The sequence below is a fragment of the Nylanderia fulva genome, unplaced genomic scaffold (assembly GCF_048542155.1).
Source record: "Nylanderia fulva isolate GAGA-0341 unplaced genomic scaffold, ASM4854215v1 Scaffold3, whole genome shotgun sequence".
NCBI classification, from domain to species: Eukaryota; Metazoa; Arthropoda; class Insecta; order Hymenoptera; family Formicidae; genus Nylanderia; species Nylanderia fulva.
This window is the reverse complement of record NW_028190368.1, coordinates 6,124,915-6,147,363: the sequence shown is the minus strand read 5'-3', so window position 1 is coordinate 6,147,363 and position 22,449 is coordinate 6,124,915. Positions and strand designations below refer to the sequence as shown.

The 22,449-nt window shown below is 34.3% G+C and overlaps 1 protein-coding gene across 5 annotated transcripts in view; it reads left to right on the top strand.

Annotated features, from left to right (window-relative positions):
* The window catches only part of gw (trinucleotide repeat containing adaptor protein gawky), a 63,613-nt gene that overhangs the window by 27,304 nt on the left and 13,860 nt on the right, over positions 1–22,449 (top strand). For all 5 annotated transcript variants that reach the window (XM_029306059.2, XM_029306061.2, XM_029306062.2 and 2 more), the window contains exon 16: positions 65–22,449. This exon is cut by the window's right edge and continues 13,860 nt beyond it. In XM_029306059.2, the coding sequence (XP_029161892.2) occupies positions 65–406 (342 nt within the window). In that variant the 3' untranslated portion in view covers positions 407–22,449. The remainder of the gene's footprint in view (positions 1–64) is intronic.

The following is a 22,449-nucleotide window of genomic DNA, read 5'->3' as shown; positions in this document are numbered from 1 at the left end:
TTTGTTTTGTTCTAATGGCTCTGAAATATATATGTATATTACGAAATGATCAATTTTCTCTTAGGCACAAGGAGCCCTAAACAATTGCGTCCTGGGTAACACAACGATATTTGCCGAGTCGCCCGCAGAAAGCGAGGTGCACACGATTCTGCAGCAACTCAGCCATGGTGGACAGCAGCAGGCCGGTGGTTCCGGCGGGGCCGGTTGGGGCCTTAGACCAACTAACAAAGCTGGCCCGCCGCCCGACACATGGGGAGGCAGCTCTAGTCAACTCTGGGGCGCCCCGCCCACCAGCAATTCCCTGTGGAGCAACGCCGGGATAGACAACAGTGACCAGCAACGAGCAACTCCCAGTTCTCTCAACTCGTACTTACCCGGAGATCTTCTGGGAGGTGAGTCGATGTAGAGAACGAGAGGCCATCCGCCCGATATCTTGTCAAATAAGTGAACAAATCCACTTGCTTAAGACTTGCAAGTCCAAAGATGCAGCTCGGCTGATGCCGAAATTTCGTGATCGAATGCGTATTACTTCCCCTTCCGATCCCCTGCCTCTTATTCCTCTTAGATCACATTTTGTATATCCAAGTATTATCATATTATCGATCGATGTTTTTGGTTAGAACCGATACAAAATGTATCTACTTATATATATACTCTGTCGATGATAAGAAAGGGCGAATGTATGAGAGGAAAAGGGAAAGGAAGGGAGAGTTGAGAGAAAGTGATAGATAAAAAGAAAGAAAGAGAGAGAGAGAGAGAGAGAGAGAGAGAGAGAGAGGAAGGGAGAGAGTGTATGTGTGCGTGTTTGTGCGAAAGAGAGCGAAAGAAAATGAGATGGACGAGGTCTTCACGAAATGTCAATTATATTGCTAGAAAATGCAATTACTATAACGAGTTACTTAACAAAGAAATTACTACCCTCGTATCCGCCTTGAGTAGAGAACACGCGTAAGCGAAATAATCGCAGTGGTATATAACCAAATTGTGCGATAGATATCTAATTTTACATGACAAATCACACTCACACATATACACATATACATTCATAAGAACACTTAATAAAAAACGAGAGCAAGTTACGAATGCGGTCGCGTCATAATTACTCCAAGGAGGTACAAATATCTCCAAAAGATTTACGGATTTATGGAAGATCAAGTTAGATCAAGTTATACCAATCGCAAGGGTCTCTTCATCAACCTCTTGGTGTACCATGTGCGATCTGCCACGATATGTAAACGACGAGAAATGGCGTTCTCGTCGTTCTAAGCCAATCTAGTAAGCATGTATTTCTAATCTGAAGATAAAACGTAGACAAGACAAGACAAGAGAAGATAGAGAGAAAGAAAAAAAACCTATCGGCGCTCTTTGTGCTGGAGGAAGGAAGAGCGCTTTTCTCAATGAAGATTTATCGTCGAGGGTCTCTGATCAGGTCAAAGAGTGTTCCATTTTTTGCTGGACAGTTCCGAAGACTGCAGCGAGTATCAAATGTAGACTGTATCAATCTAATCAAAAGAAAAGAAAAACCTTAAAAAACAAGCATTGACGTCGCTGCCTGGTGTTCCGCCCCAACTTCCAATCCACACCGCGCTCCGGACTCTCCACGAAATGTGGAAGAAACGAGAGGAATGCAGGGATATCGGATCAACTGGGCAACGACGCAACGATACCAAATGTTATCGCAATAACGTAAATTTTATTCTATATTAAATCTAGATGCCACCTGTCGTGCCAATGTCCAGTGTGTCTCTTTACCATTTATTAACGTAGAGTTTAAATGAAAAAAAAGAAGATAAACAGAAGATAAGGAGAAATGGAAAAAAAAAACGAGACGAAGTGTTGAGAAAGATCGAGGAAAGCTGAACATACATGAAAAATAAACATGAAGACAAGTAATGAACACTACATACCGATTACCCTGTGTATGTAGTTAATATTACGCTTCTCTTGTTAGTGATGATTCTTCGAATTCATAGTAAATCACAATGGTCCGCGTAAGATCGCAATGTGAGTAAATGGCGATGTTACGAATTGATGGCATTTATTACGGGCGCATATACTGCCGAGCGGAGCTCGCAGTCCTAGGATGAATTTAAATTAGTTTTTCTCTTCAACGTCAAAGGTACCTGAATGGACTGATAACCAAACGACGAACAAGCGAACAAGCGAATCGTTATTTACTCATGCACAACAATTACTTTCTTTTTTTTTTCTTTTTTTTTTCCTTTCCGTTTCTCCTATAGATATATTAGATATATATATATGTAAAATAACCATAGATATACATATATGTAATATATCTATGGTTCCTCCGCGTGTCGGCGGAGCATTTTGGAAACGGTTCGCGATCAATCACTGGGCGTAACCGCGAAAGATGTGAAAAAGACGGCTTTTCTTCCTTCGTCAATCGAGACACAAAAATAAAGCATGCTATATATACATATGTTTATGTATATATATATATATATATATATATGTATGTATATGTATAACATATTTATATATAAATAGAAGGAGGAAAAGAGACACAATCACAAGACGCGAGCCGCGCGCGATAAAAGTGTGAACAACTACATATATATACACACATGCTGATTACACACGTTTGCCATGCATGACTGAACCATGCTTGCAAATGTCACACGCCAAGCTAAGGAAACGTACACAGTAGCATTGGTCGACAATGATTCTCGCCGCTTCCATGCGATCGATCGATCCTCGCGGATACCGGACCGTTATACTTTGGCATATACCAATAAATCAAAAAGCGCATCGGAAATTTTTATATCTGTTGCCTTCCAAAAAAAAAAAAAAAAGAGAGTGAGAGTGAGAGCAAGAGAGGGAGAGAAAGATTGCGAGAGAAGTGTGAGAGGGAGAGAGAGATTGCTTTGTGTAGGAGACATCATCAAAAAGAGCCACGTTTCTCACGTGCTATATGACGAAAATACCGGTGCATCGGTTCGCAAATGTGTCCGCGATGTGAATCCGCGCGGTTTCGCCGGTCACGTCGCCTCGACTCTGTCGGCCAGTGTTGTTACGTAATGCTTAATTTTAATATTTTCGTAAGAAATGCATAATTTAAGGAGTATTCGTAATTAACTGTCTAACGTAGATAGAGTTCAAGAGGAAGCGGAAAAGAACACGACGGTACGATTATGACGACTATATGAGCTCCTCAGTTGCAAAGCGAAAGAAAAAAAGAAAAAGAAAAGAAAAAAAAAAGATGAAGTAGTGAAAGCGCTGATTATGAGAATTGTTCTGTACATAATTGTATCGTACTCTTAAAGAAAGGATCGCCGCGCAAATCGAGGAAATAAATAAATTACCAAACGAATTCGAAACGGCAAGATAAACGCGGAGAAAAAAATAACCGATAACATATAAGAATGTGTGATGAGTATAGTAATATGTATATATATAATGTGATTGTTCCAATTGATCGACTAATTGCAAATGTGTCTATTATATCTATTGATTATATCTATATATAAACAGATTTTATTTATTATATATATACTTCTTAGTTAACGTATTTAAGTTATAAACTTTTAATTTTAATTAAGGTGACGTATTTTTAATTGAAAATAAATTTCTTACTTACTGACAGATCAGAAATGATGATAAATCTCTATCTCGTGAAAGAGAATTTATATATAAACAGAATTTTAAAAAAATACACTCGAACTGTGAGTTGCATTTCTTGAGTTGCGCGACAATCTGTTTCCAGGAGTACGATATACATATATGCATAAATATATCTCATACATTATTATAATGTACACATACACAGACAGCATACCTGTACATACATATATGTATGTAATATGTATATGTATGATATCCTGACATATTACTTAAACAAAGTGTTGCAAAGTGTAAAAGAGAGAGTGAGAGTACGACAAAGAACTGTGCTAAGATATAAGAACAATTATAAACCTATATATACATATATATATATATATATATATATATATATATATATATATATATGTATATGATGCACTTATGATAACTATGAACTATGAATTTATATATACATATATATATGTGTGTATGTATATGTATATGTGAATGTGAATTATCATACTAATAACGACACAACAATATAATAATTTGTCAGTGGTAATCTCTGACGAAATTTGCTAAATAATATGCTAGAACTAAATTTGATTAATAATTACTTTAAAGGAATAGGTTAAAGAATAAGCTATTTAAAAGGGTTGACAAAACTACAATGGCGTTCTAAGGTTTCTCTGAAATATAGATCTTAAGATAGAATTTAAGTGTCTGAAGACTTAAATGTATTCATGAGCGCATTAGGGCAGAGAGAGACTGTGAGAAAGAGAGGCAGAAATAGGGAAGGATGAGAGGAGAGAGTAAATGAGGCAGAATACATGTGAGAGATAATATCAATGAGCAACAGGGGTACAGAGAAAGGAGGACAAAATAAGAGAAAACAAGGGAGCGAATATAGTATGAATGCGATAGAGTATAATTGCTCGCTTTCGCAAAATGGAGCGAGGGTATGAAAGTGGAATGCGCGAAGATATTCGCGTTTGCATTTCTCAGCACGGTCCATGTAGGCATGCCTGTTGATTACGACGGTTTACTTGTTTGCCTCGGCTTTAAGTGCAAGATAGATTGACGCAGCGCTAAAGTAGCAGCGGAGAACGGTGAGGAAATAAAAAAAAAAATACGGATATCGAATAATATTATTACCGTACGAAGATCGTTGCTTTCGAGAATCAAAGGGGAACTTTTCTCCGCGTTAGCCAAGATAAGATCATAAAGAAAAAAAAACATTTAGAATTCGTTGTGATAACAGTGATCGATATATAGGTGGTATTTAGGAATTTAGGGTCTTTAGATTATATACACACACATACATATACACACGTACACGCACATCATATGGTGTGAATAATCCAATTCATATAATACATTTGATTTTAATATTAATATCATTGCTTAATGAATAAATTTTAATTACGCGTATATAATAATAGGTATTAGATAAATAATAATAATAATAATAATAATAATAATAATGATAAATAAATAAATAAATAAAAATAATAATAATAATAATAGTTATAATAATGGTTAGTAAAGATCAGCAAATGGATGACAGCTGATTATGGTGGAATCAATGGTGGAATTTAAATGAAATATACTATCGACTTTTATATATGTAGAAATATATAAAAGCTCTCGAAAAAAGGCTTAAAAATGCGTATTTGTAAATGTGCGTATGCAAAACTTGTGCGTATATGCGGCATATACAGGTAATTAAAATATGATTGATCGATCATCGCGATAAGTCGTAAAACGAAGCATGCAATAATTACCCATTGCGTGCAGAGAGTAATGCACATTTTCACGCACTCATATTACTCATATATACATGCATATACAGAGTTCGCGCGAGTACACTTTTAATGCGGTAATAAGATAATAAGGGAATAATACGTGGGAGGGAGCTTTAAAATTTTTAAACGATAACACTTTGACAACTGACGTGCAGCCTATCGCTTAAATGTAATCTAGTGCAAGTTAACTTTAGTCCTTCCGACTCGTTGCCTTTCATTATTCGATACATTTCACACGATAACTATATGCATACATGTGCACAGCCATATATATATATATATATATATATATATATATATATATATATATATATACACGCATACACAATCGCGAGATGATAAATAAATAAATTCGATGAAAATGGACTGATTAGCGGATGTAAGATAATAACTAAATTCATTGACACGTACACACACATATATACATATACACTTAACATCTTATACGTTTGATATAAAATGATTGTTTTACCGGCAATTAACAGTAGTTAAAAAAAAAATAGAAAAATGCTGAAATATAAAAAATTGAGGAAAAGAAAAACAGGTTGACGGAGACGGAGGAAAAAGCGCTCTTAAATTATTTTGATTTTTATAGGATGAGACACTCGCACATATCCAATTTTTATTTTTATAATCTGCCCATTTTTTATTTGTACATGTAGAAAATATGGTGTGTTTGTGTGTAAAAAAATTTTAAAGATTTCTAAATATGTTAAAAAGTAAGCATAATTAAATGTGATTTTGACGTATAAAGGTTTAAGATATGTATCCGTTTTTCAAGAATTTTTTAAAATCAGCTATAAAAATATATTTAAAAAAAAACAAAGATTTTTATTTAAAAAATTTAATCTTTATATGCGATTTTTACATCTGAAGTTACACTAACTTTCTATTTGACAGATTGTTTAAAACTAATTTTTTTTATAATATACTTAATATTTTTTTCGAAAATGCTTATTTTTTCGAGATATTTAGAAATTCCAGGACTTTTTACACTACAGTACACACATGGAACTATTTTTTTTTTAATATATTCGATTAATAAATTGTGATTAGTAATATTAATTATACTAATATTAATTACTATTTTATTGGATAATATTATAGTATTGATTATTAATATGATCAATTATAATTTATCAAAATATATTAATTGCTATTATATTAATTAAATTAATAGGATTAATTAATTGGGTATATATTATAATATTAATTAATATTTATAAATATTGCCGAAGTTCAAAAAATCAAATGAAAAAATTGATAACTTCAAAATCAATTTTTATAAGTATGTTATACTGATTTTATACATCAGATTTATGCAATTATTAATTATTTGATATTATATGAAACAAAACATTTATGCAGTCAATATTTAGGCTAAGTTTTAAGTTTTGAATAAATATTTCATATATGTATAGAGATGCTTAAAGAAAGGAGGCTTATCTTTTTCGGACAGAATCACACGTTTATGATAATACATAGAATGGTGTCTCTGTACCTGCCAAATGTTCTAGAAAATTAAAACGCTTAAACCACGACAGTAGTAATTACGAAAGTCTTCAATATGTTATAAATTAAATTGTACTTTTTTTGTTTTCATGAATAAGAAACTAAATAATAAGTGTTATAATAATCAATTTCTAAATCTTTCTTTTGTAACGTAGAAGAAAGATAAAGTAAATAATAGGTAAATATTAAAAAGTTTGCGTATATATGTAGATTGTTTGATTTTGGCTGGAGACACTTTACTATAATATAGCGTGTAATGATGGTGAAAGGGTAGTGCTTTTTAATTAATACATTGCTCACATTAATATTATTTCTATCGATAAAAGATGAAATCTGAATAATCAATGTGTTATAAAAATTAAAACACCATTTTATATCGTACAGAGATATCTTTAACGAAAACAGAAACTGACACTTTTCGAAGCTCGCACTATTTCGAGAAGAAGAAAATGAAAAATTTATCCTCTTAATAAACTTTTATCCCATAATAATTTTAATCGTTTCGAACATAAAACAAAAAAAAGTTCATTTATGTGAGCTAACATCTGTTCCATATCAATTCACGATACAATAGTACAAATAATCTTACACGACAGTATTTTACTCCCTCATTACTCGCACGCGAATGTGTGTACGTACGTGCGTGTGTATGTGTGTGTCTGTATATAGTGTGTATGTATATGTGCAATAATTTGTTGATAATTTGCTTATGTAAAACACTGCAGACAAATAGCACTGCCGTTACACCGTCATTGCGTATTGATATACAAATTTATGCGATGAATGATATTCCTTATTTGTGTGCGCCTTCTTTTTTCGAGCGTTATGTAAGATTGATCATTGTGTGTTCCTGTTTGACTTTCTTTTTATTTCTTTTTTTTTAATATAGGAGTTCACTTTGAACAGCAGTGAACGTTGTCGCTTTATCTCGTGTGATTTTTTTAAGTGGACCTGCGCTGCGAGGGACCGCAATATCGTGACGAAACCGCGTTATATTAGACGAGTCAGTATTTCTTTCCGTGACGGCAATCTTGCTATTAGGACAATTCTCGATGGAGTCGCGTCCGACTGTCGCGACCCTCTACAAAACCGTGATTTTGAGGTACAGCATAGAGAGAAAAGAAAATCTATTTACAATCTCACATTCTATGAAGTCGGTAATCTACCACTTAGCGTATGTAGTATTATAACGCAATAGGAACCTCTCTTAAGTCTATCGTACAACAATATTAGTCATCGTACGGTACTGGAATATCGTTAACTTACGTAAGGCAGAGATCTATATATCATCCTCTCGCGGGCCATAATTGCGAATCAGGCCGATGATAGTCTTAGTCAATCGCGACCGTCTTTAGCGTGGAAAAGCTACGTTGACATTTCTTACACGGCAGAGGTTGCTTGAAATCCTTGAAGCACATTTGAAAAATAGAAAGACCGCGTTTGTAGAAAATAAACTGTCAAATATTTCTCTCTCTGTCTCTCCTTTTCTTCTGACATTGCGGATCTCTAAACGAGCAGTCAAACTGGAATTTCGTTCGGAAATATGCTTTGCAATTATTGTGATGAGAAAACAAGTCGATTCATTTTTTTTATTCGAGAATATCGAGAGGTAGTACGAGAAGGATAAGGGAGAAATCCGATAATAGAGATCCACTCGCGTTCGATGATATCGATAATCATGCGCCGCTTAAGGAAAGCACCATCGTGCTTGCAATTAGTCGCGAAGCTCGATTCCGGGTCGCAGGAAATTATCCTCCGAGGGCTTACCTACTAATTATATACGTGCCGACTCGTGCTTCTAGATAATTGCGTACGTCCTCGCGTAAGCGTAGTTTACACGAGGACTATATCGGTTGTTACTTTAGCCTGTCGAGTAAATTGAATATAATGTTATTGCGTCGCATTATCGCGCATTTTCTACAGTAATCGAGTCATTAATATACGTATACATATGTACATACATACACATATATATATATGTATATGTATGTATGTATGTACATATGTATACACGTCGATTGCACACATATACAGAAATACATATATGTATGCATATATGTGTGCAATCGGTGCAGTCGATGCATTTCTCTACTTGTACACCGGAATCCGTCTTATCCTCGAGGATGAAAAGTAATCTTGCGAAAAGGAGATTGTTTTCTGAAGAGAAATATCAAACGGTTTCGCGTTATGAAATGTATCCATAGTTAATTTATTAATCGGCTAATTAAGTCCGCGTTAATGAAATTGCTATTTCCTATATATAATAGGAAAAAAACAAACTTAGTTAACCAGAAAAAATTTATCGTTACCAAAATAAAAGACAGTTAATTTAAAAGATAATTCGAATATCGATACTTCGTGTGTATGAAAGTTTTATCAATCATATCATTGTGAAAGTTAATTAATGGAAATGTTTTTTAACCAGTGTTTTTTTTGTTAGTCGCATATTTATTATTAATCAGGATGTCAGGTTCTTATTTTGCGGATCGCTTCGATTATTATTGGGCAACAGTATTATGTCTGGACATACACGCACACAAATACACACGATTGACGCATGATATTAATCTCGTATCGACGATCGAACTCTAAGAGTTACTCGGAATATTTATATTTTCAAATTTACTTATTATATATATATATATAAAATTGTATTTGATACATAAAAAAACAACTCAACAAATCTAGTCTCACTCCTCGTTTTATATTATTTCTGATTAAAACAGAGCTCTTTTCTCTCGCTTATTATTAAGTATTATATTGTCCTTTATATCAATTCCTATGTATGTGACTCGATACGTGATGTTATAAGTTTCGCGATGTTATTTTCTGTTGCGAATAAATTGGCGACATGTGGTGCTTATTAGCGGAAAAAGAAAAACTATTCGAAAAATGTATTTGAAAAAAAGAGAAATTAAGGTAGGATGTACGGACGTTGTGCGAAGAAAAAAAAGTTGCTTCAATGAATCGATTCTTTTAAATTCCATTTTGTCCAAAATAAATTGTAAATCTGTATATATATTTTACATGCGAATAACAGTGAATAATAATATTTGAGAACTTAGCATTTTCGAGAGATTAGGATTTGCATTACTATTTTCGTTCAAAGAGTTTATTCCAAGAATTAATTCCAAGAATGTGTTTGTGTAATTAAAGATTCGTTTATTAAACAATGACTTAAAAAAATGCATATGGAAGTTTATATAAATCGCATATAAATATTAATACTGATTTCAAGTGCGAACCTGTAAGTATTATATACTTATATTCTTAATAATTGTAACATGTCAATTTTAATTACATATACAATCAATTTTTTCTATTTCGAATTTGTCGGTACTGTTTATTTCCTCTATTAAAAATTTTTTTTCAATTTAGTGTACCTTTGTGCAGAGAATAAAAATATTGCGAGTTTTTGTTTCTTCCTCATTAATTGTGGCAAAACAACATAGGAAGAGATTTCTATTTTATTTGAGAGAAAAACAGGTTGATTTGAAATAGAGGAAAATTTAGTTTGGAAGGAAAAAATTGGTTGTATTTATGGGGCCACATAAAATGATTGTATTAAAAATCGGATAAAGTGTTATATATATATATATATCACTGCTGTAAAGACTTTGATATTAAGCATTTTAGAACAATGGACTTTAATTAGTTATATGAAGAAAGAAATTAGGCATATATGTTTTTATAATTACTTTAAAAACGCTTATAAGTTTTATTGTATTCTATTTTGCAAATAATTATATATTTATCGGCTTTTATGTTTTTTATATTAAAAATTAGAAATAATCTTTAATGAAATATTATTAGGAGGAACTTTTTTCGACCCCTCAAGGTTTAAGGGATAGCTAATTAATCTGCGGATAGTTTATTGAAACAATTTAATTGTGCGTAATAAAATAAATGCGATATTTAACCACACATACACTTACACTCGCGCACGCAAAAAAAAAAAAATAAACATCCGTACGAATCAATTCTCGCACAAAACAACTTGTTGCGAAACGTGCATGCCATTATTGTAATTAAAATTGATCCTTATAGACTGAATATCCTGAGGATGTACGATCGACATTACAAGTCGTTCGAAGATTATCCTACATATCCCTCTGGTCTATAAAAAAATAAACGCTTTTTAGACTAAGTCATTGTTTTTTTAAATTTTATTTTATCTTCTCACATGTATACAAAACGAGCGTAATTTGATTTGCAGTTCTCATGTTCAACGAGGGATATTAAGAGAGAGAGAGAGAGAAATTGCGAAATAGTTCCCTCGGTGCGAATATTACGAGAGTCCATTGCTCGGGTGTATCATAAATCTGTCACGAGAAAAGTCGCAGAAGCGTCCGTTCTATAGAAATTTACGGAATTACTTATAGGTCGCGGTTAATCGGTCGATCGATTTTTCTTCAACACATTATTTAAGGAATAAAATAGAAAAGCAGAGAGAGAGAAAGAAAGAGATAGAGAGAATTATTGCGATCTCATAAATTTTCATAAAAAAAGATATGTATATATATATATGAATGAATATTCGTAGTATGTGTTCCAACAAAATGCTAGAAAGTAAAATGGCAATAAAGGATGAAATTCAAAGACTTAAATTTGTCGTAAATATAAATATAATTTAATCGCTTATGACCGATGATTATTTCGAGTTCTGTGTCGAAAGATGAATGTTTAAATAGTGCCTCGCATGCGAACAAGGTCCACGACGTAGCTTCACAGTTCTACTTATTTTTTCAGTAATTACCCTAATATAATAATAATAATAATAATAATAATAATAATAATAATATTAATAATAATAATATTAATATTATTATTAAAGCGCGAGATATATGTTTACGCGGATTGTCAAATGAAAAAATCCGACGCTGCATTCCTCGTCTTCGTGCACCTCGTCAACTTTTGGATGATCTCCGTGTTGCGTTTTACTCTCGCTGCGATCATCGAGCTGAATATATCAAAATCCGAAGGGATCGATCTTTGAAGAGAAAAACTAAAGGAAGAGAAGGAAAAAGATCGGTGCTTCGTACACATATATGCATATATATACGCGCAAATACGCATACGCACGCCCATCGTCGTCGTAATAAAGTATAAAATTCGATATAAGGAACTCCTTAGCTGTTAAGTCACGAAGTTATTAAGGTAAAAGAAAAAGGAAGAATTAACATATATATATATATATAATATAATCCACACACATACACATACATATACATCTGCAATGTGATATTCTCGTGTCTTGTCCGATAAGACAGACGTTCATTCTAACGAGTATAGTTGGCGTTTGTCCTTTTTTTTCGCGTAGCTCTTAAGGTATCTTATAACATAGAGATTTAAGGTGAAAAATTCTACATACGTAAGAGATAATTCGGGAACGCGTACGTGTTTTTTGGAGGTCTCGCGGATAAATCAACAAAAGAGAAAAATGCAAAAGAAAAAAAAATAATAAGCGAATTATAGGGAAAAACGACCAAAAATGTGCGAAATCGAAGATATGCGCGTACAATAAGATTTCGCGCTTTTAGAGTAGACTCTCCACTCTTCGGGGAAACCATCGTGAAATCCAAAGGGATGCGTCTTCTATAGACTATCTCTGTTTCGTTCTTCCCCCTTCTTTCTCTCCCTCCTTCCTCTTTTCATTCAGTCGGGCAAAAGTACTACGCTCTCGTGGAAGGTTGTAAAAGAGAGAGCTCTCGCGCGAGCTTCTGTATTCCACTCAAATCTGTAAGGATATGTAAGTTTAATATCGTAACGCACTTTAGTTATACAAATCTTATTCTAGTTATACATATCCGTGACTCGTACGCTCTTCGTCTGTGTGTATGCTATCTAGTGTTCATATTTAATATCCGCTGAATGTCAAGTACTATGTATACTTATATATCTATATATATATATATATCTCGATACCTTGAGATATCTAATCGTACGATCGTGGATGTTATCGATTTGCGATGCGATCGTCAAGATTGGAAGATAATGTGAGACCGCAAGTCAGGATTACTTGCAATTTTTCATTTATCTTCTATTCTTGAGAGACTTTATTTCATACGCGTTGAAATTCTTCGCGAAAAAAAAAAAAAAAAAATGAAATGAGTCATTCCGCTATGTATTTCCATAATTAATTTCCTTGCGCGTTTTTACGTGAAATAGTACTAATTTATTCGTGCACTTTCCCCCTTTTCGCGAAAAATAAGTACGTTAATATTTAGATTTTAACTCTTAACTGCAGCAGCACGCTTCTACGGTGGCGTTGTTTATTTCATTTTTTTATGCACTATATTATTCAATTTTTATTACGTTGTTTTTTTTTTCTACTAGAGTTAGCTGCATTCTGCTGTGTTTCGATGTACCTGAAACCGGTGGTAAGGGTTTTACAAAGTAATTTTTGCGTACGAAACGACACAAACGTATAGATTTTGTATCCAGCAACCCATGTAATATCCAGCGTCCGTTCAGTTAACGAGGATACTTCACGCGAATTTCCTCGTTCCTTTGAAACGTCATCGCGCCAATGAAACATGTCATTAGTCATCGATCGTCGAGGACGATTTTTCCGCTGTAGATGTGAGTACGGTACTCTTTGCCCGCGTTTCCCTTCTTTTACTCTCCTGCCTTTACCTCGTTTCGTTCGTATTTACCGGGGGTGGTGTCTTCAGCCTAATTCTCCCCTTCTGAGAAAAGAGAAAAATCTTAAAAAAAAGAAAAGAAAAAAAAAACAGAAAACGGCTGTCGCTCCCGGAAACGAGAATAGTCTGCAAAATTACAAGTGTATCACATGCCATCTTAGTCCGTAAGCGTTCATACTTATTTTTCTACTGTGTGTAATCGTATGATATATATCGCTCTATCGTAGTTGGTAAATGCTTTGTTAGTCGTCATAGTTTCTTGCCATCGCGCGTCTGCCGAGTCTGCCTTGATTATCGATATAATTCTCTCCGTTTTCTCTCCGCACTTTAATCCTCTCGTTGATGCAGGCGACCTAGATATTCGCTGCTGGGATTTCCTCTCGCAGATTCCTCGTTCTTCGGACCGAGAACACACCGGTGTCGGTGTGTCTTCTTGGAACGAGAGGAGTGATATTTTCTTGCGTGCTAGTTAATCTCTCGCTCCTGTTCCTTAAAAAAAAAAAAAAAAAAAAGAAGTAAAGTCGAAATATTAGAACGCGTCGACAGGATGCGCAGAGCGTGGCTCCGATTGATCTTTTTTTTTTTTCAATTGACGTTTCGCGCTTTATCGAAGGACTTATATCGAACGATATTCGTTTCGAAATAAAATATAGGACCGAAAACATGAAACCAAAATTCAAGCGATACGTATTAAAGTATGACGTGATATTAAATTAAAAATTATCAACTGAAAATATATTAAGATCGTGGTAGGGTTCTAACGATTATATATAATTATATAAAATTTTTTAACGATAAATAATAATCGAAAAATATTTATGTATCGTATTTATTTGAGGGCATCTTTATTTTTCGTGTATAAGAATACTCTTTTTTTTTTTTTTTTTTTTTTTTTTTTAAACAAAAAAGTTACTTTTTACCTCGCCATTTTCAATTACTTTTAAGATTTCTTCTTGAAAATGCGAGTAACTTTCCTCGACTGACAGAGACTTGTTTCGATATTAAGATATAAGAAAAGACAAAATTTTATTTTTGACGATTCTCGACGTCTTTGAATTATTTTTAAGACTTCCGTTCGGAGATGCGAATAACTCTTTGAGTGAATTGATTGAAATTATGATAAAAAGATACCTGTTTCTCGATATTAAGCTGTAAATTCATATGTGATCTTATTCTGGGTTTTTATTAACGGTTTGCGCTCAAATTTATTTTTATAAATGACTTAGGAAATGTCTGATATCTTGTTTTTACAAATTATGTAAGGAAATTGTACATTTTTAAATAATCGTACGAAATAATCGTAAAAAAAAACATTCATATCTCTATCGACCTAAGAAACAACATCTACCTAAAAATAACGCGTTTAAAGATTCTCATAATTATTATCTACATTTATATTAATATTATCTTCATTTATCTTTTTAATATTATCTTTTTAAAATAACGCCCCGTGTGTCATAATTCTGATAACTTTTCTATTTTAATTCAACATTCTCCAGTTATTGCCGATATGAATAATTTCTAATTTATTTTTATTTCAAGCTCAGTATATAAGCGAGGCTTTATCTTCTATAATGCAATAAGATGATAGTGAAACGATTCAGTGTATTATCATTCTACCGTTACCGCGCACATTACAACATATTTCACATAATTATTATTGATTTCCTTGTTTTTTTTTTTTTTTTTTTTTTTTTTTTCGATAAGATTTAAGTTTATGAAACAGCGCGGAGGGAAAATCGATAATTTGTTCTAACGTAACGTTGGATAAAAATGTGAACCGATAAGATTGAACGCTTTTATATAAAAGCGACAACACGCTTCGTATTTAAAAAAAATAATAAAAAAAAAACGAGAATTTCCTGTGCATACTGAAATACACACAAACATTGATATACACATATATAATATATATATTTCTGCTATTTACTTATTTATTCGATTACATCGTAGATGATGAGATCGACGAATATATATACGCGCGACTCTATATTTTATGATATATCAATAACAGTACTAATCGCATCAATTCTAGTTAGTTTATCGCTTAGTAGTATAATGAGTTACTATCATCGATATAATTATATACTTTTTGTGTTCCGTAATAACAATCTCGATGCAATCTATAAGTGCCCGTAAAACGTTATCAAGGCGGTCTCGTTGTGTATCTATTAAAATCTTATTGAACCGATAAGAAGATAATCTCGGGAGCTCGTCGATCGAAAACGTCTATTGATCCTCAGTAATAAATATAATATAATAACATTAATACTAATAATAATTATTATTATATATAGTAATAATAATAATAATAATATTAGCAATAATGGCTGTCTAATTTAGCACTTTATGTATAAATCTATAATGGCTGTCTATATGTAATTAAACGTAAAACCTCTAAACGGTGATTAAAATCCTTTCCGAAAATTGACAACAATCCGCTTCGGAGGCAATATCGCGCGCGACTGATCGAATTTATTAAACACGCGAAACACGCCGATCGACGCCAATTAATTAAACCGAAGTCTTGCCAATTTGCGCGTCCTGGATCTCGAGAAAAGCGAAGGTGAATTTATCGATCTAATACCGTTGTACCGACAATAATGGTCCGGAAGTGACGTCCGCGCGCGCGCGCACAATTTACATCTCACTAGAGAGAAATACATCACGCGTCTCTTGGATGAAGAAGTAACTCTCATACATACAATACGATGGTCCGTAATATCGCGCAATAATTTTGTCTGCCCGTAATCGATATACGCGCTTACGATCGTTATCGAATTACCAATCGATCGAAGTCAACACCATTTTATAATAGTGCTTTTATGCGTCCATGGCTGCGCTCGGTATTTACGATTTTACTTATTGTTAGTTCTTTCTGTGTGTGTGTTTTTATGTTACAATATTTTTTCTTTTCGAGTTATTAATCATATTTTTTACATGAATAGGTTTTAATCGTATATCGGGGTTATTTGAGTTTCATTCTTTTCGAGTAGCTTATAAAATATTGTATAATAAACATATGCATTCTGATGTTATATTTTTTAATATAACATATTCTGATATTTGACTCTAAATATTTGTTAAAAAAAAATTGTGCCACCGTGCGCGAAACAACGCAATTTTCCAAACATAAAAGTCAGAAAAATAACGCGCGGAAATATCTATTTTGCAGATGTAGGAGAGACATTTCTGTGAAATAATTTCGAGCACAACGTATATGTATATCGGATATGAAATATCGGAATATTTACTTTTATTTGTCTTTCTGTTTTCATATGTCCGATAATTGCAAAATCTATTGTATTAAAAACATTCATTTCGCTGTTTCATAACGTTGCTATTATGGTCATTATTATATTGTTAACACGCGACGAGCTACGCTATTACTACTCTGTTGCTATAATAATACTATATCGGTATTACACTGTATCACCATTACTATTTATTATTTGTACTGTTACTACATTACTACTGTATTTTCATTATTATTACTATTACGAAAAATAATCTGCTGCTCTTCTATGCCCCATTTCATTACTGTTGTTATTAATGATATTGCCGCTGTACTACTTACGTCGCCGCGTGATGATTCGCGCGCGTTTCCGGTATATGCAAGCACTATATTCTCACTTTGCTATTATATACTTGAGATGGCGCTATTCAAGCTCTCGTAATCGTTAAGTACAAAACAACCAGCTCTAGTTTAGGGTAAATTGTAGATTATAGCGGGAGAGTCTCTTCATTGTTTAACCTCACACGAGTCGGAACAACGCTTTGCCTACCTCCGAAGCGCTGTAGAAAAAGAGCCACAACTTTGCTTATTTTCTTACGAAACACGGGATCAGCCTCTTCAAATGCGACGAGATGCGCTCGAATCTACATCTTTATTTTGTCGACGTATTCAATTTTTCTATTCGATTCAAGAGAGAGAGAGAGAGAGTGAGAGTGAGAGTGAGAGAGTGATAGAGCGATCTTGAGTTTGAGATCAATAGAGCACAAATAGCGTACGACGTCGTAATACTTTTCTAGAAAATAAGCAGACTATTTTTTAGGGTAATGCAATCGCCAGGATTCAGCAGGCACGCTCAACGATTAACCTTCTATAACCCTAATATCAGTGTAACGTAAACGATACTTGTGTGACGGCAGGATTAGTGATATACGATAGTGTATTGCTGTAATTAAACTAGAAAGAAAAACGTGAATGAAACTTAATAATATTTATAAACCAACGATGTATGTAGAACATGTTTCCATATAGAATATGAGAAAAAATGTAGGAGGCGTTTATCTTTTCTAGAAGGGTTATAGACGGTTAATTTTTCGGTTACGCAGTCCAGAATCTCTCGAGAAGGCAAACATCCGCACGCTGAAAAAAAATTTGTTAACTCGATATATATTATTTTGTTACTTGAACATATAAAAATATTTAAATGAAATGTAATATTAAATCTAATAAAACTATATGTATATTTGACTCAAATACTGGTATATGTTCAATCAACAAAATAGTAATTAAGTTGAAGGGTTTAGTCGAATTAAAAAATGTTGTTTCAGTGTGTCATCGCGAAAGTGACTTTGAAGGACTTTGCTTGATTTCGCTCTTCTGGATCACTCCGTCTCGACCTTCCTCTCCTCGTGCGTTAGCTTACCTTAGAAAAGTCGTAGATCGTCTCTATTAAGTGCCACACAACCTGTCTAAGGGGCATCGCGTTTTCCCAGATTAGTGAAAGAACTGTCAAGACTGAAGGGGGAAGGATTCGCGAAGGTGTCTCCGAAAAATCGCGACTATAAAAATCGCACCTAGTCATCGATTTTCGCGAGGACCGTTCGCAAGCGAAGCTTTTTCGCAGGGCTTTCAGGGCTTCTAGCGACTCTCTGGTCTGTACAAATTTCGCTCGGCGATTCTCTCTGTGTTCTTGTGATCTCGGGACGGAAGTCTCGAGAGGGATATCGAGTTCTCGATTCTCTATGCGCGTTCGATCGCGCAAAGGAGTCGCTCCCGATATTGTCGCCTTTACGTAGAGAGATAGGGACAGGAGTCTCTTGTTTCCGGTCGTCTCTTCTCTCTTGTCATTGTTCCTCGCTGTTAATTAACCGATGCCGCGCAAAGGCAACCTTTCTCCAATATGGGCTGATAACGTAAAGAGTATTGGACATTGAAATTTCGAAGATCTCACGAAAGGAGAAATAGTCGAAGAAAATGCATTTTTCCCTCCCAAACCACCAGCAACAACGTGATTAATTTTCCTTTTTTCTTCGATTAATCGCGCTAAGTGGAGTCTTATATAAGTTCATGCCTGATTAAGCATTAATTGAGCGTGACGATAAGTCGAATCCGTGACAGTCTTGATTTCTAGTGATTACACGAAACTATTTTAGGCCTTTAGTCCTCATTTCCTTGTGATTCGTACGAATAATGTAACGGAACCGGATTGTCAGCAGAATTTTGTCTGTTAACGACATATAACGACGATAAATGTGCAATATTATATACGTGACAAGCATGGATTTAGAGCGGTGTATTTCTGTATTTCTGTACTCTCTTAGGGTTTATCTGCGATTAGATTTAAGCTTCGCTAACCATTAATTCGCGCAGTATATAGAGACGAGAAATTGGACAGAGGGTTTGGATGTGAAAGGATCTAAGTGTCGAGTGGATGGGAAATACCTGATTGAATTTTTGTATCTCATATTAAAGTATTATCTTGGCGGAGGTATATGGACGTACCACTGTGTATTTATCACGCATATACGCGATATACATATACTATATAATACTGTCCAATACCCCAATCGATAGCCACGGGACTGTAAATCGTATCGCGTTCTTTTCGACTGTGACCTGAAAGAGTTTGTCGGCTCTTCCCCACCAAAAGAATTCGCTCGATATATTTAATCGTTGCTCCCCGAAGGATCGAACCGAGCGTCCTTTTTTCATCATGTAGTAGAACAAAAAATCGCGACGACCGAATTATAAAAATGGCCGGCGACTTCGTAAGATCGATCGCGAGCGCACTTACGAGGGATCAATAATAAGTAAACAAAAAATAAAATCTCGATATCAATTCGCACATATTTTTCGATCGTATTCTAATCTCTAGACGGTGAAGTTCGTGAGAACGTAATATCGCTCTACCTAGTCGGTGCTTCTTCTTATAAGGAAAATAAAACAGAAAAAGAGAAAAAAAACATTCTTCTAAAAAAAAAAAAAAAAAAAAAGATAAAAGCCGCGAATAAAGTGTTCGCGTATCTTTTCAATAACATCGCGAAAAGCGTTGAGAAAACTGGAAAGTGCTTTGTGATAACGTATATACAGTCGATCTTGACTTTACTTACTGATTAAGTTTCCGAGTATAATAATCTCATTCGTTTTTTCATATATAAACATTATCGACGCGATTGACTTAATCTCGATTCATTAATAAATATTAAGGATTAATCGTGAATTTTAAATGTTCTCTCAGTGTGATTCGGAGCGAGATCGACGAATTTTAGAATGCGAGTAACCACGAATTATCAAAGTTACAACTTCAAAAAGACATTATACGCCCGATATCGACGATCCATTTTTCGAATTCTGGAGAACTGGATCGCTATAAAAATTTCTCTCGAAATTGACAATTGAAACGGGCAAAAATCGTATTTGACATGGTTATCATAACGGTATTATAATGGTATTATATGTAACAAAAATGGTATAATAATGGTATTTGATGTATAAAATATCAGATCTCACGGATCTTTCTTCTCCAGACTTTGCTCTTCTTTTGATAATCGTTGTACCTAGGTCGTCGATTGTCGATAGAATGATTTGATTAAAAGCTTAAAAACTGGGATATTTTTAAAAAACCGTTTTATATACTAGTCAGTTTTTTAAATCATAAATAACCGTACAGAACCCAAATAGAGAAAAATGATCAATAATTTGTATGTTTTTTTTTATTTTGTATATGCAAAGGAGATTTTTAGCTATCTCTATATTAATAAAATATTACTCGAATATAAAGTGTACGAGATAAAGTTGTAAATTTATAAAAATCGTAAATAATAAAAAACTGTAAAAAAAGAAGAAAAGACCGATTCTACAATTAACACACAATCTTTTCTCGGGGTAAAATGACATATTGAAAGCAAAACAAAAATACAACACATCTCAATCTCCGAAATGCGGCGCGTTTGCATCGCGCAACATTTTTGCATCGGTATGTACAAATTATATTGCTGAAGATGTTCTTTCGAAGATGTCATTTATCAACCTGAATTTGCATGGGTCTTCGCCAACCACACACACATACAAAATGTACCCATCCTCGCGTAAATTCCGTGGGTCTGTACGTGACACCGTAAACGGAAGGGTTATTACGGCGAAAAATTAGTTCTCTCGCTCGAAGGAATTTCGAGCTGCTTTTGACTCGAATCCACGGCTGCGCGTGGATGACGGTGAAAGCTCTCTCGCTCTCGACGAACACGTCGCCCTGAATTTCCCCGGTCGACTGAGCCACCTCGAGTGTACAGGGTCAACAAAGGTTAACCGTAGAACAGTCGCGGAAAATAACGCGAGGCGGTCAAACGAGCCGCAAAAGCAGCGCGCGATCAAACAGACTTTGCAATTTCGCGCGGGATGTAAATTGAGATGAGATTCGCATTTTTTCCCCCTTTTTTCTCACTTTACGCAAAGTGCAGGACTAAAAAAATGCATTCAAAAAATTCTGACTTTGTGCACAAGTAGAGTAATTCATCCGTAACGCAAAATTATTTTTTCTAAGGAAGTGAAATCATCCCTTATAAGTAGAACGGCTCTTTGCTTTTCTCGATATATCTCGAAAATGATTCAAGATATCAAAAAATGTTTTAGACAAAAGCTTTATAGTAAAAACACCTTTATTTAATAAAATTTGGAAAAAATAACTTTTGAGGATTAATAATTTTGAAAAATTATTTTCATTCTTATAAGGGGTGGTTTCACCTTCTTAGACCGTAATTTAGCACGAACAAGAAATAGTTTTGTGTTACGGATGAACTACTCTACTTGTACACAAAGTTTCCGAATTTTTTGAATTTCCGGGTTGCCTAACTTCCCTTGTGAGTATCGATTGAGTAACTTAATCCGAATTTTTTAACCGCGTCGCGCGTGGAGCTTTACGGTATTCGCGGTGAACGATGATGAAAAACGGAGAGCACGAGGGCACATAGTACGTAGAAAGGTGCAAGGAAGGAGCAAAGAAGTAAGGAAAAAAAAAGGAAAAAGAAACAAACAAAAAGAAATCTGCGAAGCTTGAGGACTGACAAGCTAACGCATCCAATCCAATGACTTTTTTAAGGCGTAAACGTTATTTAAGTATAACGATAAGGCTAACACTTAGGCGCTAAGTTACTAATCTCATAATAGTGAACTAAAGTGGCGAGTATTTTTAATAACAACTGTAACTGTCTTAAACGAGAGAGACATCTAACGAACATAATCAAACGTCCTTTATGTGTAAGTTATGAATATTTTGCCTTAATATTTTTATCCGTATGAAAAGAATACAGAGAGAAAGAGGAAGAATGAGTGCGAGTAAGATAGAGTGAAAGAGAACGAAAGAAGTCGAAGTGTTATGAAAAAAAAGAAAGTCCACACATTTGCATTTGCTGACCACGTGATTGCGCATTCACAGAAACAAATTCCTAGGAGATAGTAGAGATTAATTGTACCTCTTTTCCAAGTTTTTCGTTTCGTATACTTTGCCCCATTTCCAATCGGAAGAGATATAAACATTATACACATACACACACGTACGTATGCATGCATACGCACCATACATATAATGCAATTGTGAGATTTCGCGCGGCAAACTCGTCCCTCACGCGATCTTTCAAATAGGATATTAGATCGACGAAGTGGCCTTAAGACCCCGAACATGCCCCGAAACGTGCGATTC